Source organism: Molossus molossus, unplaced genomic scaffold (assembly GCF_014108415.1).
Source record: "Molossus molossus isolate mMolMol1 unplaced genomic scaffold, mMolMol1.p scaffold_m16_p_26, whole genome shotgun sequence".
In the NCBI taxonomy this organism is placed as follows: Eukaryota; Metazoa; Chordata; class Mammalia; order Chiroptera; family Molossidae; genus Molossus; species Molossus molossus.
This window is the reverse complement of record NW_023425362.1, coordinates 929,659-944,468: the sequence shown is the minus strand read 5'-3', so window position 1 is coordinate 944,468 and position 14,810 is coordinate 929,659. Positions and strand designations below refer to the sequence as shown.

At 58.8% G+C, this 14,810-nt stretch overlaps 1 protein-coding gene across 5 annotated transcripts in view; it reads right to left on the bottom strand.

The window, feature by feature from the left end:
• Positions 1 to 538: 538 nt before the first annotated feature.
• Positions 539 to 14,810, bottom strand: part of BRD1 (bromodomain containing 1) — a 47,067-nt gene continuing 32,795 nt past the window's right edge. The window contains exons 7-13 of one of the 5 annotated variants that reach the window (XR_004961561.1): positions 13,409 to 13,719; positions 13,222 to 13,326; positions 4,649 to 4,784; positions 4,210 to 4,337; positions 3,185 to 3,294; positions 2,762 to 2,916; positions 539 to 1,942 (exon numbers count right to left, since the gene is read on the bottom strand). Coding sequence is in view for 4 of the 5 variants with exons in the window: in XM_036278255.1 (XP_036134148.1) it covers positions 1,759 to 1,942; positions 2,762 to 2,916; positions 3,185 to 3,294; positions 4,210 to 4,337; positions 4,649 to 4,784; positions 13,222 to 13,719 (1,211 nt within the window). In the remaining variant the exon portion in view is untranslated. Of the gene's footprint in view, positions 1,943 to 2,761; positions 2,917 to 3,184; positions 3,295 to 4,209; positions 4,338 to 4,648; positions 4,785 to 10,411; positions 10,641 to 13,221; positions 13,720 to 14,810 lie in introns of those variants that run through there. The other 4 variants (XM_036278256.1, XM_036278255.1, XM_036278257.1 and 1 more) reach the window with 4 other exon arrangements.

The window sequence follows — 14,810 nt, the reverse complement described above, 5'->3', positions numbered from 1 at the left end:
AGGTCCCACCCCCCCGCCCAGCCCCACCCAGCGCCTGGGACCCAGGTGAGAGCTAGGTGCCCCAGCACCGCCCACAACCCAGAGCTAAAGACACCTCCAAGGCCGGTAGGGACAGAAATCCACACGACCCACGAAAGGCCGCCATCAGCCTGAACGTGGGTCGGACACGGAAGGAAACACCCTGTGGTTAGAACAGAGCCGAGAAATGCCCCGCCCCGGTGGCCCCACGGGAAGCAGTCCTTTCAGACTGCCCAGGCCCCCGCGCCCAGCCCCTTCCAGCTCTCCTGCAGCCCAGGCCCAGGCGGCCCGGCCCTCACCCGCTGCCCGCTCAGAGCCAAGATTCAGCCCCAGCTGCCGCCACCAAAAAGCCCAGTGTCCCCATCCCACTCCGCTCAGGGCCAGAGCCTGCGGAGGGCGGCCCTGCTGCAGCCCAGCCCGGGGTGGGCCCTTCTCCGGCCACGGCCACGGCCACGGCCACAGCAGGCCTCCGAGAGGGGTCCCAGCAGACAGAAAGCGTCTGTCAGACACGAACACACTATCAAAGGAAGACATTTATTTTCAAGTTTCTGTGGAGATGTTACAAACAACGGAGACTGAAAAGAAAAAACATTTAAAAATTTCAAACTACCAGTTTAAAATAAAAATATGATTAGCTAAAATAATAAATAATGCCACCCCATGACACCGTGAAGACGGAGACATGCCACGCGCCTGGATGAGCCGGTGGGACGGGCCAAGGGACCCGGGACCCTGGCCAGCCTCCAGGCACCCGCCGGCCAGCACTCTGGGGATGTAGGAATGAAATGGCCACACCATCCAAATCTTGACTTTATTTTTTAATATAAAAAAAATGCAATTTTGGAAACCCACCCTACCTTTTCCCCTAACATAATGCTTTACTTCTTAAAAATAAAAATAAAGTACTAATTCTATGTACATCACAGGTACCATACAAAATGTATCCAAAGTCTATTGCTACCGAAGTGTCCTAAACCAAAGCGCGTCACAGAAAGCCCTCATGTAAACAACAGTACGAGCTACAAAACCAAAGAACACAGCCAGGGTCATTCACACAACCAGCACGTCCTGCTCCACAGCAAGTCGGGTGTTCATGTGCCTGTATAAAAATGCTTATCAATATACTTTTGCAAATTTATTTTTCATTATAAAGCAAGTGAATACACTTTCTACAATAAATAATCCGCTGGGGGCACCCCGTGGGCGGCTGGGGCGGCTGGGAGGCTGGCGGGTGGACTCGGACGACCAGGGACAGGACAGCGACACCCAGAGGAAGCGCCTGCCCAGCCTGCACGGGGCGGCGGAGTGTTTTTGGTGATTTGCAGGTGATGTACACGCAGAAATTTATTCTCCACCTCTTTCCACAAAGTACCACTTCAAAATAATGTCATTTTCTTTCTTAAAATACACATTTGTCATTGTAAATTTACATCCCATCTTATTAAATAACTGGTACTCTGTGTAAAGAGTATGATTTACAAAATTATTAAACATTCAAAAGTCTTTAAAAAAGCTATGGATCAGAGAGTGACCAGCACCCGGCGTGGCCGCGGTGGGCAGTCCGCTCGGGAGAGGCCGCCCCGCCGAGACGGGGTGGTTTCATAGAAAACTTGGAAATAAAACCTCCCCCCTCCCCGGGGAAAAAGAATTAAAGAACTACACCTAGAAATCAGAATAAGTTAGGTTTTGAACAATATACAAACATGTACAGCTTATCAACATATGGACAAGGCGGGGCACTCAGTCGATGTCGCTGAGGTCACTGGCCGGCTCCCCGTGCACGCGGCTCAGGTGGTTCATGGCTCGGTCGAAGGCGACCCTCACAGCCTTCCGGATGCTGGAGTTCCTGCCTTCCATCATCTTCAGCTTGTCTATCGTCTCGTCGATGCCCAGGGGCACCATTTTGGACTTGGGGAGCCACTGCCTTCAGGAGAAAACAGATGGCCACAGTGAGAACCGCACACCGATCCGCGTCCATGTCGCCATCTGACAACTCAGCCCTCTGGGGACTGCGGGCACCGTGAGGCCAGGGCGGGCGAGAGGCTTCTCGGGAAAACCCCAGAGCAGGGGCCGCAGGCTGCCGGCCCTAGTCAGCGTGGGGCTGTGGGGCAGGAGCACGACCCAACCCTCCCACTGAACGAACCTCTGGGGTGAGGGCTCAGGGAGGCACAACACCAGGTGGTCACCTCCTCTCCTCCATGATTCCCAAGGGGCCACTGTGTCCTAAGGGCCCTGTGAGCCTTGCATGTCTCTCCTGAGTGGCCACCAAGGACCACCAGCACAGCACGACACGACAGCCCCGCCAGGTGCTGGCAGGCCTGACCCACCCAGGCGAGCGCCACGCCGGGCGCACCGAAGCGGCTGTTTTGCCCCTTCAAGGCCAAGCAGCCTCGGGCACAGGCTGCAGCGCTGCGGGCTGGAGAGCCTCAGCTAGACCGGCGGCAGCACAGTGAGCTCTCGGCCGCGGCAGCGCTGTGCTCGGCCTCGCGTGTGAGAGCAGCTCCCACCCGCACTCAGAGGGGCCGGGGGGGCACCTCCTGGCAGAGCCCCAGGTTGGGGACCCATCTGAGGGCAGCAAGTCCTCGGTGGACCACACAGATAAGAAATGGAGACGGAGGCCTGGCCGGCCCGCTGCACCCGGGCAAGAGCGAGCCCAGCGCCCACCCATCCCCAAGGGCCCGGCTGCTCCCAGGCCCCCGCCGTCTCCAGGGCAGAGTGCGAATGTGCCACCTGGGCGACTCACCAGCTCCTCTTGTTGTCAAAGAAGAGGACGAGGAACAGCTTCTCGTCGGCCTTGGTCTGCATGTGCTCCCCTATCTTCAGCACGTCCAGCGGGGGGGCCGGGATGGTGACCCCATTGTGGTGGCCAGGCACACGCGGCATCTTAGGGTCGATGATCTGCCCCGGGAGGACACGTAGTCACGTCTGAGTGTTGGCACTGTGCCCTGGCAGGAAGTCCTGGGCCCCAGCTGGAGGTGGGTTTGGAAGGAGCTCTCCCGACCCCAACAGCCCCCACGCGGGTCTCTTGCCAGGAGCTCACAGGCTACCTGTCCCCCAGTGCTGGTGGGACGGCTCTGGACCCGGGGTGCACAGGGCCATGCTGCCCAGCAGCTCCACTGCCCAGGGGCCGCAGCACCACCCCCACGCCCATGGGCCCGGGGCTCACCAGGGCGGGGTACGAGGGGTAGCCACTGCACTTGGCCCACACCACCTTCAGAGGCTCGAGAGCAGAGGCCGCGGCGTCCGTGGAAATCCACATGCTGTTCTGACCCACTTCTGCGGAGAAGAGCGGAAAGGTGAGCCCCCCAGAGGACGGCAGAGCGCCTTGCGCACAGAAGCCCCCCTGCAGGCGCAAGTCGTCCCCATGAAGTGACTCCCCCTGGCCTGAGGGTGTCTAGGCCCCTGCACCCTCACTTCTGCTGTGGACACTGTCACCACAGCCTCACCCTGGGCTTCCTCGTGCCCCTCCCCTGCTCGAGGGCTGCAGACGTCCAAGGAGAGGCCCCCAGGGCATCTCTGGAGCCAACACCCCAAATTCTAAACCACAGCCCTGGCTCCACTGCTCTGCCCCCCCACCCCCTTCTCACACCTCGCCCAGCAGGGAGCCTGGCCCGACTCAGCACCCTGGACGTCCACATCCTGGCCACCGAGATCCCCTGGCCCAGCCCACTCCCCACGCAGCCCAGGGAGCGCTCAGGGCCACTGTGCTCAGACCCCTCCTGGCCCGGTCGCTCCTCACCCACCCCCTCCATTTCCAACGCAGTCTCCCTCCCAACAGCACAGCTTAGCTGTCCCCGCCTGATCCTGGACCTTCTGTGGATTCAGAAAGCTGGGTGACCCGACCTCCACCCAGTTGCACAGTCGGCAGCAAATCCCACGAGAGCCTGACCCACACGGGAGCCTCAGCAGTGCTGCCGCCGGACCACTTGCAGCTGCGAGCTCCGCGCACACCCCGCGCAGGACAACAGCACCCCCCGCGCAGGACAACAGCACCCCCACCCGCCCGGGCTGGCTGCGCAGACCCAGCCTCAGCCTGTCTGGGCTCAGCACGCCCGCCCCACGGTGGGCCGAAGCTGGCCCATCTGGGAGAAGGCCAGGGCACACCAAGTGCCCTGAGACGAAGGTGGACACCGACAGGCTGCCTTCTGGAGTCCCGGCCCGAGGGACACAAGGGGCCTGGGCTGCACTCACCAGCTGCGATCCGGGCCGCCTTGGCGTAGTTCCCGTTCTCGATGCAGGAGATGAGCTCGCTGCGGTCCTCCAAGGTGTGCCTGCGCACCAGGGCGGGCTTGCCGCGGCCACACTTCGGAGCGCTGAAGCTGCCCGGGAAGCAGAGCTGTCACTCGGCCCGTCGTGGCCGAGCCAGAGCCTCCCCCGCCCCACAGGGAGCAGACGGTGCCCAGCAGGGAGCCCGGGCAAAGCGGGCTCCGCAGGGCCGGCGGCCCGAGCTGTGCTCAGCACGTTCTAACAAGGGCAGCGTGAGGAACACTGAGTGTGAACTGTCAATTTAAAATTGGTTTTCACGCAGCTGTATTTCCCACTTCTCGGGTTAAGTTCTACAAAGCAGGTTAACCCAGGACCCTGCCCACAAGCGCGCACCCTCCCACAGGACGCCAGGCCCTGCGCACACCTGGCATCGCACAGCGGGCTGCTGCTGGAGGAGATGCTGGACTCAGAGGCGCAGCGGCGCCGGGGTGTGGCTTTCCTCCCGGGGACACCGCCCAGCTCCTGCTCACTCCTCACGCCCCCAAAGCCATTGGTGAGACCTGTAACAGACAGAAGGCACCTGAGTTCCACCGAGTGAGCGGCTGCCCGAGCACGACCGCCCCTCTGACCCGGACCTGCTGTGCATCTCATATAACGGTCCAACAGCATCTTGGTTCTGTTACCCCAAACCCCCAAGCACCTACACGGAGAGACAAAGTCCCTGTGCAATGAAATAAGGTTGGCAATCATCACAAGTTCCAACCCAACTACTCCGGACAGCACTGATGCCCAGGAGGCGTTCTTCATGCACGAGTGCCAGCCGGGTGTCAGTGACCTGCTCCCACATGGACGGAGCCCTACGTGTGCCCTGGTGCATGCTGGGCACGAGCCAGGCATGGATTGAGCCCCTCAGCCTGGGCCAGTGTGGCCCCACTGAGGAGCGGACCAAGAGCAGCTTCCCACAGTGGGGCTTCAAGGAAAGTCCACGTCTAAGAAAAGCTGCTCTCAGAAGGAGAGCACTCAAAGATCCTCCGGAACACTCTTAGAGCAGAACACAGGCGTCTGGCTAAGCTTGAGGGGTGGAGAAGTGCTCTAGTCAAGGCCAATCTCAAACCGAACCCGGGACCGTCCTCCCAGAGAGCCTGGCTTTCTCAGCACGCTGGCCAAGTCCCCCACCGACGTCAGGCCTAGAGGAAACCAATGCAGACCCCTCGCTCACCACTGCCACCACCACAGCCCAGCCTGGCTCCCTCATGTCGGCACCTGGAGGTCTGTGTGTATCTTTTTTCCAAACAAGAATCCCATTCCTCGTGGTTAAAAAATTAAAAATCCATTCTTTTAACATGGTCTGAAGGGGGCGGTCAGGCTGCAGGCTCTCACCTGCTTCACCCCTTCACAGACACTGTGCTTGCAGACCGAAGGGCTGCGACCTGCACCGAGCACGCCTGTGGGCACCCTCTTCCCAACCGCCTGGGCTCAGGGTGACTCACAGCATTTCAGACCGTGTCACTGCCACCACACTGCCACGGTGATCTGTCACCAGGGACCTTCAACGTTACCACTGTCACGTTCGGGGCCTCACAACCTGCTCCCACATAAGACCATGAACTCAACTGAGAAATGCTGTTCACGGCTCCACTGACCACCTTCCCCATGTCCTTCCTCTCCTCGGCCTCCCTGTTCCCTGAGACACGACACTGAAATCAGGCCGATGCCTACCCTACAACAGCCTCTCGGTGTTCAAGTGAAGGAAAGAGCTGCACGTCTCTCACTTTAAATCAAAAGCTGGACATGAGGAGCTTGGGGAGGAAGGCGTGTTGGAAGCCGAGATGAGCTGAGAGTTAGGCCTCCTGTGCCAAACAGCCAGCCACACTCTGAATGCCAAGGCAAGCTATTCATGGGCACTGGAAGTGCTGCTCCAGTGAACACACGAGGGACAGAGTGCAGCAGACTCATCGCTGACACGGAGAAAGTGTGAGTGGTCTGGACAGAAGATCACACAGTCCCTGAAGCCGGAGCCTACTCCAGAGCAGCCCTGGCTCTTCAGTCCCGTGAAGGCCGAGAGGTGAGGAGACTGCAGAAGACGAGCGTGAAGCTGGCAGAGGGGGGTCACAAGGCCGAAGGAGAGAAGCCGTCTCCGTAACACCCGAGTGCCTGGCGAAGCAGCAAGTGCTGAGCTAGAAGCTGCAGCCAGTCGTCCAGAGACAACTCACGAAGGTGGCCACACTCAACAGTGCAGACGAAAAGCCTCGTAGTGGAAGGAACGCCATCTAGGACGTCCCAGCTGGAGAGAACTCAGGGCCAGGCTTCACGGACAGGCTGGCCCGTCAGGGCTTGGGCAGCTGCGACGTGGAGTTGAAACCAGAAACCCTGGGCCCTTAAGAACATGCTCCACCTGCTCTGCCTGTGCTACAAATAGACGGAGCCTGGCGACCGTACACCTGTGCGCAGCGCGGGCCACTGAGAGCCTGAGCCTGCTGCTGAGACCTGCTGCTCAGAGAGGAGGGTTCTGTGCACAACGCTGCTCGCCGACAGGGCCCCGGCCCCGGCCCCGGCCCCGGCCCCTGCAGAGTGCGATGGAGCGGAGGGAGACGGACGCTTGCGTGCCTCTCTGCAGCCCTTGATCAAGGACCAACTCTGACTGTCAAGTCTCACTACGTACGACATACACTTTGTGAGCTACAGCTGCTGTAGTGACTCCCTGGTGAACCAGGGCAAAATGAACTGAGAAGGATTCTCATTCCAGGTGCCATTAAGCACATGAGGGTTCACGGGAAAGGTCAGAACAGCACCATGAACAGGAGTTTGGAAGGAGGCGACTCCAGCCTCATGGCTGCTCTGCGGGCTCCAGCTCTCAGGAGCCAGCGGCTGCGGGGGTGGGGAAGCAGGAGAACCAGAGTTAGAGGTGGAGCCTGAAGGTGGGGCTGCCTGGCTGCAAACTCATGATGGGACTTGAAGGGACGAGGAGCTGCTGCTTACAAAGGAGCCAAGAAAGGGGTTTCTCGAGATGGAACCCACTCCTGGGAAGAGGCTGAGGATGGTCAGACGACAACAAAGGAGAGAGCGTCACATCGCTCAGCGGCAGGGCAGCGGCAGGGTTTGCGAGGACTGACCCCAAGTTTGAAAGTTCTGTGGGTAAAACGCTGCAGGAAAACTGTTCATGAAAGAAGAGCCCATCGGTGCAAACAACGTCCCTGCTGTCTGTCTTCACGGAACTGAGCAAAAAAACGATGGCTTGCTCAGATGATGCAACGAAGTATTTTTCTAATGGAGGCACGTCCATTGTTTTGTTCTGTTTCTGACATGACACTGTCCAGCACTGAGCAGACACGGTGCAGTGCGAAGCTGGTTCTCAGACGCGCTGGGACATCCAGATGTTCACGGGACCCGCTCACTGTGACGCTCGCAGTGGTGCCTGGAGCCCAACCACAGCAGCTCCCAGACGTGCCTGCGCCCTTCTCTGCAGGTTCCCGTGAAGCTGACTTTGTGAACAACGAAGATGCACACACCTTGACGGCAGCTGAGAAGGTGCAGAGAGTGAATGAGTCTTGCTGCTTCCTGAACAGACGAAGCTACGCATTTCCTCACGGAAGTTCATCCGACACGCGCGCTGTTTCTGTCGGCCTCAATACCACTGGCTTCAAGAAAACTTAGCACTTCCACTTGAAAGCTAACTCGTATTTATAAGCAGTGACCACGGACTGTCAGGCTGCTGCGCTCACTTTGTATCTGACGTGCGCAAACACGTTGAAAAAGCAGCTGAGTGGATGCATGGACACAGCCGGCACCTCGTCATCCCCTTCACATAAAGGCCCCGACTCCCGCCTCCTCCCCTGGGAAACAGGAGCGCAGAGATGGCCCCACATCTCCACTCCAGGGTCCTCCAGGGTGACAGTTCTCAAGAGGGCATGGAAGGCACTGTCTGGGGACACTAGGATCCCACAAGAGCAGCGCAACCCTCAACTTAGCAAGTCGGAGACAGCCCACCCAGCCCAGATGGATAGACAGACGGTCGAAGCCAGTCTACAGACCCAGGTCTGAGAGGGGCAGTCACACAGGCACACATCTGGGCCCGGCACCAGCAAGGCTGCAAGCAAGGCCACTGCCCGTGTCCTCGGAGGAAACCCCAGATACCCCTGGGCCTAGGCTTGGTCAGACACAGCCACAAAGCCACTCCGTGGTGTCAGCATGGAGCTGACGGCCACACCTGCATCCAGCCACGGGACCTCTAGCCACGTCTTCACTCCTCCCTGCAGAGCAGCTGACGCATGTGCACCTTCCCAGGCAGAGAAGCGGCTGGGCCCCGATCAGGGGGCCTCTCTAAAACAGCGTTGGGCATGTCTCTCCACCTGTGCCAGGTACGTGGAGGCACGTGGGAAAAGCTCAAAAGAGGGATGAGTAAGGTCAGTGTCTGCAGTTGACCCCTCTGGGCCCTGCAGCAGGTGGGAGCCTGCTGGAAAAAACACAAGGAAGAGCAGGCAATGCCCATCACTGAACACAGCAGGGCAAGGGCAGACACATGCGGCGCACGAGCAGAGAGGAGACCTGGGACCAAGGAGACCCGGGACCAAGGAGACCCGGGACCAAGGAGACCCGGGACCACGAGACCCGGGACCAAGGAGACCCGGGACCACGAGACCCAGGACCAAGGAGACCCGGGACCAAGGAGACTGGCACCTAAACACAGATCAAGTCCGCACTTGTGACATCCACTAGCAGACGATGTGCTTGGGGACAACAACCTACAGCCAGGCCCCCAGGTAACATGAGGGGCAGGACGGAGGTGTGGGGAGGCCCCAACCCGAGCAGTGAGACAGCACACCCCCTCCTAAGGACATGGAGGACATGGGTGCACTGTCACTGCAACGCTCCCTAGCCGGCTCCCTGTGCCAACCTTCCCACCACCTGCGGTCGGGGAGCCACTGAGCCAGCCCCGAAGACCTGCAAAGACAGGACAGGACAGGCAGGCAGGCTCAGGAGGTCTGGAGAGAGGGAGCCGAGGACCAGCCAGAGCAGCAGGCGTCCCTCAGCCCAAGTGCACCGACCATGTGTCCAGCAGAGCGTCCCTCAGCGACTGCCCCACGAGGGACGCTCTGAAGGCGGAGCGCCACGCCAGGCAGCCCTGCGAGCACAGCACAGGCCGGCTCTCCCCATGCCCTAAGCTGCGTTTCCCCAGAGCTCTCGAGACCGTGCCCACACACGGGTCCACCAGGCACCACAGGAGACAAAGCACAACAAGCCTTCCTGTGTCCGCAAAGGCCGGACTTCGCCACCCCTGCCAGGCCTTTCGGGGCACAGCCAGGCGCGTGCAGAAGAGGTGCTCCATGGGTGAGAGAGCTCACCGAGGCTGGCCTCTGGTCTGAACGGCCTGCATGGCCAGGCGGCACAGAGTTCCCCATGTGTGACGGCGAGGTCCCCACCCACCAAGCCCTCAGTGGTCCTTGAAGAGCCTTCTGGGTGGCAGGCAGTGAGCAGCAGAGCTAAGGGTGGGCAGCGGTCACTGCCGTCCACCCCAGGCCACATGGTGGGGACACAGGTGGTCCTCCCAGGCTGCCATGCAGCTCCCCAGACACGGGGTCAGACGGGGGCAGCTTCAGAGGCCAGCGGACAGGCGACCACACAGCCTCCCGGGGCGGCAGGGCGAGCCCATCACCTCATCCACACGTTTTTATCTTCACTATTGGCAAGAGAGTTGCATCTTGTATGTTTCGACCTTTCAGTAAAAACACTAACACACAGCAAGCAAGATCCGAACCACCTGCTTGTGCCTAGCCCAGCTCCACGAAGACGCCAGGGGACGCAAGCGCACGGGGGGCAAGTACAGGACCCCCGTCTCGCAGACAAGGCTTTGTCCCTTCAGTGGCGACTGGTGTGGTGACAGAGCTGCCCTGCTCAGTGACCATCAGGACGGCCAGGAGGAAAGGAGGAGAGAGGAGGAGAGGGGAGGGGTCAGGAGGACCGACACACAGATGCTAACAGCCGAGGGTCTTCAAGGAGGGTCGCGTGGAGAGTGCGGGTCGTCAGGCCCGTCCCGAGCCTGCTGAGGCGCGATCACAATCCGTCCAGCAGGTCCTCTGTGAATGCAAGAGGTGATCAAGCCGTGCCGGACTCTAAGGCTCACACCTGTCCACAGGGAGGGCCGAGGTGGCGTCCCACCAGCTGAGCCAGCGCCAGCGGTTCCTCCCGGGAGTCTGGCTCTGACTTACAGAGGGGACAGGTCTCCTCCACATGCTGGTGCTAGTGTTTTGGAGGGTGGCTGGACTGATGCTTCCAGTGTCATCCAAAGAATTACGTGAAATGAAGGTGCTCTCTGCATCCCAAATGACCACTGAGCGACCTCCAATCCGAGTTGAGTAAGAGAAACAACTGGGACCCACAGAGTGAACACCCAGCATGTTAGTAGGTAAAATGAGAACCTGGAAAACAGCGGAAAAGCCATTTAGTGACTGAGGGACGTCGACAGGCCAGCCCCTGCCCTGAACAGCCAAGGACACCAAGAGCCCCTCTGTCCCCCACACGCCCCCCACCACGTGCACGGCAGGAGTGACGCGGCAAGAATCTCGAGAGGACAGACAAGCAGCACAGAGTTCTGGCCGGGGGCTCACGGCTGAGTGCAAGGCAGTGGTCAGAGCGACAGCCAGTGCAGCTCCGCAGGGCGTGCCGCCAGGAGCAGAGGCAGGTGTGCGGACCCTCCTTGGGCCGAGGGACGCATCAGTTCCACTCTAACGTGGAAAGCCTGCAGTGTGCAATGGAGCCCAGAGAGCTCCCCGCAGGCAGGCAGAGCCCACGGATGAAGTGGGGGAACGACCGGAAGCCCAGAGTGTTTCAGTCCAGACTGCGGAGGCTGCGAGCTTGGAGCAAGAGACCAGGTGTGCAGAGCCGCAGCCCGAGTGCAGCAAGGCCAGAGATGGATGCGCGGGCAAGGTCGGCCGGCACTCTGCCCACCAGCTACTAAGACTCCTGGGGCAGCACAACAGTGCGAGGCCTCATCACGCGTCCACTGACTCTACTACCCATTCTGGAATAAGAAAGCAGAGGCCTGCGTTTCAGTCAGGATCACAGGGCACGGACACTCCTCCAAGGCCCACGGTCACCACGTGCAAAACCCTCCACCAGGATGCAGAAAAGCAAGACAGGGACACACACTCCTATGACATCTGGCGAGTGCCAGGAGTCCCCTGAAAGCCAGGCGCCAGGCTGATGAAGCCACACCCAGGGCAGAGGCCCACAGGTGGCCACAGTGACAGCAGGACCTAGTAGGTCGGGGGGCGGGGCGTATCATTAGTGCCCGGCGCATGGAGTGCGGAGCACGTGGTGTGGGCAGACCAGGAGCTGTCTGCCAGGGCCTGGCACCTGAGCTACTGCCAAGTGGATACACGACACACGGGGGCTTCCCTCCCCGCTGCTGACTGCGAGGACTTTTCAGAACACCTGGAAAACCAGGTGCACTCAACTCTCTGAGGCCACAGCACAGGGAGGGAAAATCCCCGGCACCGAGGTGAGCGCCGTCCACACCTTCACCTGCGTTCTACGTAATGCTGAACAGCTCCACACCACTTAGGAGCTCCATGGTTTCAACGAATCATTAAAGAAACCCAACATGGTATCAGTCCATCCGAATACGAGGGGACATGGGTAGTGAATTTGTATACAGCCATCTGCATGTGCAAACGTTTCCTGCGTTGACGTGAGGTTCACGAGAGACCCCTCTGGCGAGGAGAGCGGGTGTCTGCTGAAGTGTAGGGCATGGCCCCACCCCACACCCTGCCCAGTAGGTTCCAAGATGCAGATCTGCTCACTGCCACCCAGACTCACAGCCTCATGGCTGAGCTGAGAACGAGCCGACAGCACAGCGGCCAGAGGAAAGCGCACTTCTCCTGTCTGGACACAACAGATGGACCGTAAGAAACACAGACCAGGCTTTGGTCCAAGACAAGAACTCCTGGGACAAAGCTGCTCAAATCCCTATAGGGGGAGGTGTCCGAGACAGAACCAGCACCCCCCAAGGCACAGCCATCAGAGTGCGGCGGAGGACGAGCCCACCAGCACAGGAACAGACCCCCGGCTGAGTCAGGCGCCTCCTTCTGGGTCGGCCCTGAAACCCACGGAAACACTGTGGCCAAAGGCACAGGCGGGAATGTCTCAATCAGGTCACTGGACTAATGTGAGTTATAAAAGCTTACGAGTGAGTGAGAAACATTCTCAAGTGTTACTTTAGCAGGAAATAACAATTTGTACATTAACAAAGCTACACAGAACAGGACAAAATATCCAAAGTTCTTTAATCAATTGGCCAGTGCCGCATTCAGCCCAAGGACAGCAGCCTTCCCAAGGGCCCAGGACCATGCTGTCCTCAGAAAGGGACACCCCAGAGCTCTGGCCAGTTTTGCTCCACAGCTAGAGTGTCAGCCAGTGGACCAATGAGTCGTGGGTTCAATTCCGGTCACAGGCATGGACCTCGGTTGCGGTTCAGTCCCTGCCCTGGTTGGGTCGTGCAGGAGGCCACCAGGCGATGTGTCTCTATCACATTGATGTTGCTCTCCCTCCCTCCCTCCTGCTCTATCTAATGATAAATAGAAAAATATCCTCAAGTGAGAAATAAAAAAAAAAAAAAAAGAAAAACAAAAGAAAGGGACGCCCCAGAGGACCAGACTGGACCTGCCGGTCACCCAGGCACACGTCCCTGCAGGGGCTCCACGGGCCAGACCCGCCTGCCTCACGCCAGCAGGCACCTGCACGCCGCCGCACGCAGTGAGCACTCGGGAGCCCCTCCCGGTGCACAAGCTCCGAGGGAGGACGAGCATGACCCACGCACCAGGCAGCCGTCCGCAGCAGCACCCTCGACCTGCGAGTCAGGGCTTCTCAAAGGAAAGATACACAGTCTATCTTCTCATGTGGAAATGGAGAGACTGCGGACAGTGGACTGAAACACCACGCCGGGCGGCGCCCCCAACACCTGTGCCCTCAGCCCCAAGAAGAGGAAGGTGCAGCACCTACCTGTGTCCAGGCGCTTTCCCGGGGACCCCTCCTCCACCTCGGAGTCGCCGCAGGTGCTCCGCGACCTTTTTCTTGGCTGCAGAAGAGTCTCCAACCTCGGAAGGACTACAGACAAAAAGGTTTTGGTCCCTAGCTGAGGAGAAGTTGGCTGGGTTTCAGTGTTCTTGGCAGACTTTGGGGGGCTTACACTTTTCGATTTGCAGAAGAGAACAGAAGTGCGTCTGTTTACATCGCTTGCTGGCTCCGCCACCGCGGAGGCCGCCGCCGCCGGCGCATCGCCACTACAGGCGAGGGTGGGCTCTGCAGGGTGTCCGCTTAGCAGTGCGCTCTGAGTGCAAGTGCTATGTGATGCATTATCAAATGTGACTCTTTTGGGTAGTTTACTCTGCTCTGGGTTGAGTTCTACTGGTTTGAGGGTTGGTGGTTCTGAATTAGTCTCCGAGTTTGAAGGAAGAGGTAATGCATCTGATGGTTCAAGTTTAGGGGGAGATTTATCTCCTGAAAAAATTATAAATAAAGTGATTTTTGAAAACTGGTAATTATAAGATCTATTATAAAACTTACTATAAATGTGAAGTCCACCAAAATACTAATTCAGTTAAGGAAACAGGTATCACACACAACTGTCTGCAGGCAGTGGGGGCCGTCGGTCACGTCGGGGTCTCCCTAGCCCACAGGCGGAGTGCCCAGTGCCCGGCCTCTGCAAACAGCTGAGAGATGACTTCACACTCACCAGCATCACACACCACCCGAGTGCAGGGCCACTGCTGCGACTCACTTACCTGGAGGAAAACAGTTCCTGCAACTAAGGGTCTAACCGCCTCCCCGCGTCCTGGCCTGGCCAGGGCTCCGCACACGGAAGCACACGCCCCCACTGCTGACCAGGGCTTCCTAAGTCGATGCCAGAAACAGGCAGTGCTGAGCGGCTGTGAACGATTTTTAAGGAAAGTAGGAGAAACCTCCCACTCAGTTCTCAGTAACTTCTGTGCCACATTCTGAAATGCTACAACGTAAGTTCTTTTTTTAACCTGACTTGAAAAGCAAATACAATTTTTGGAAGTAGACTATTTTAACCTAGGCTTTTAAAATTCTCTCACACACACAAATAGTCTGAAAACTACATGGAGCTGAGCTCCAGCCCTCGGCACTGGAGGTGCTGTCTGGCGGCCCCACAGGTTCAAGCTGGCTGGCGGTGCGAGGTCACACCCACTGGGATGAGCACAGGGCCCGCAGAACATGTGACCTAAAGCCAAGAGTGACTACCTGAATGACCTCCATGGTATGTATTCTCTAGGTGCAGTTTCTATTGTATTAACCTGCACAGTCCTCCGAACCCCTTGAAAGACGCAACTTTAACTTGAACCCCAAGTTCATTTTGGAAATGAAGCTGCACAGCCTGCAGGGTCCACATCCACCTCGGAGCCCGTGCTGGGCCACTCCCGCCACAGGGACTCTGCTCTCCCAGAAAGAGCAGGCTCAGGCCTCAGGCCTTCAGATGCCACTCCGAACTTGTTGGAGCCACTACCTCACAGGTGACTCGGAGACCAGGGGAGAGGGCTTCCCACAAAGAGCCTGTCACAGGAGACAAG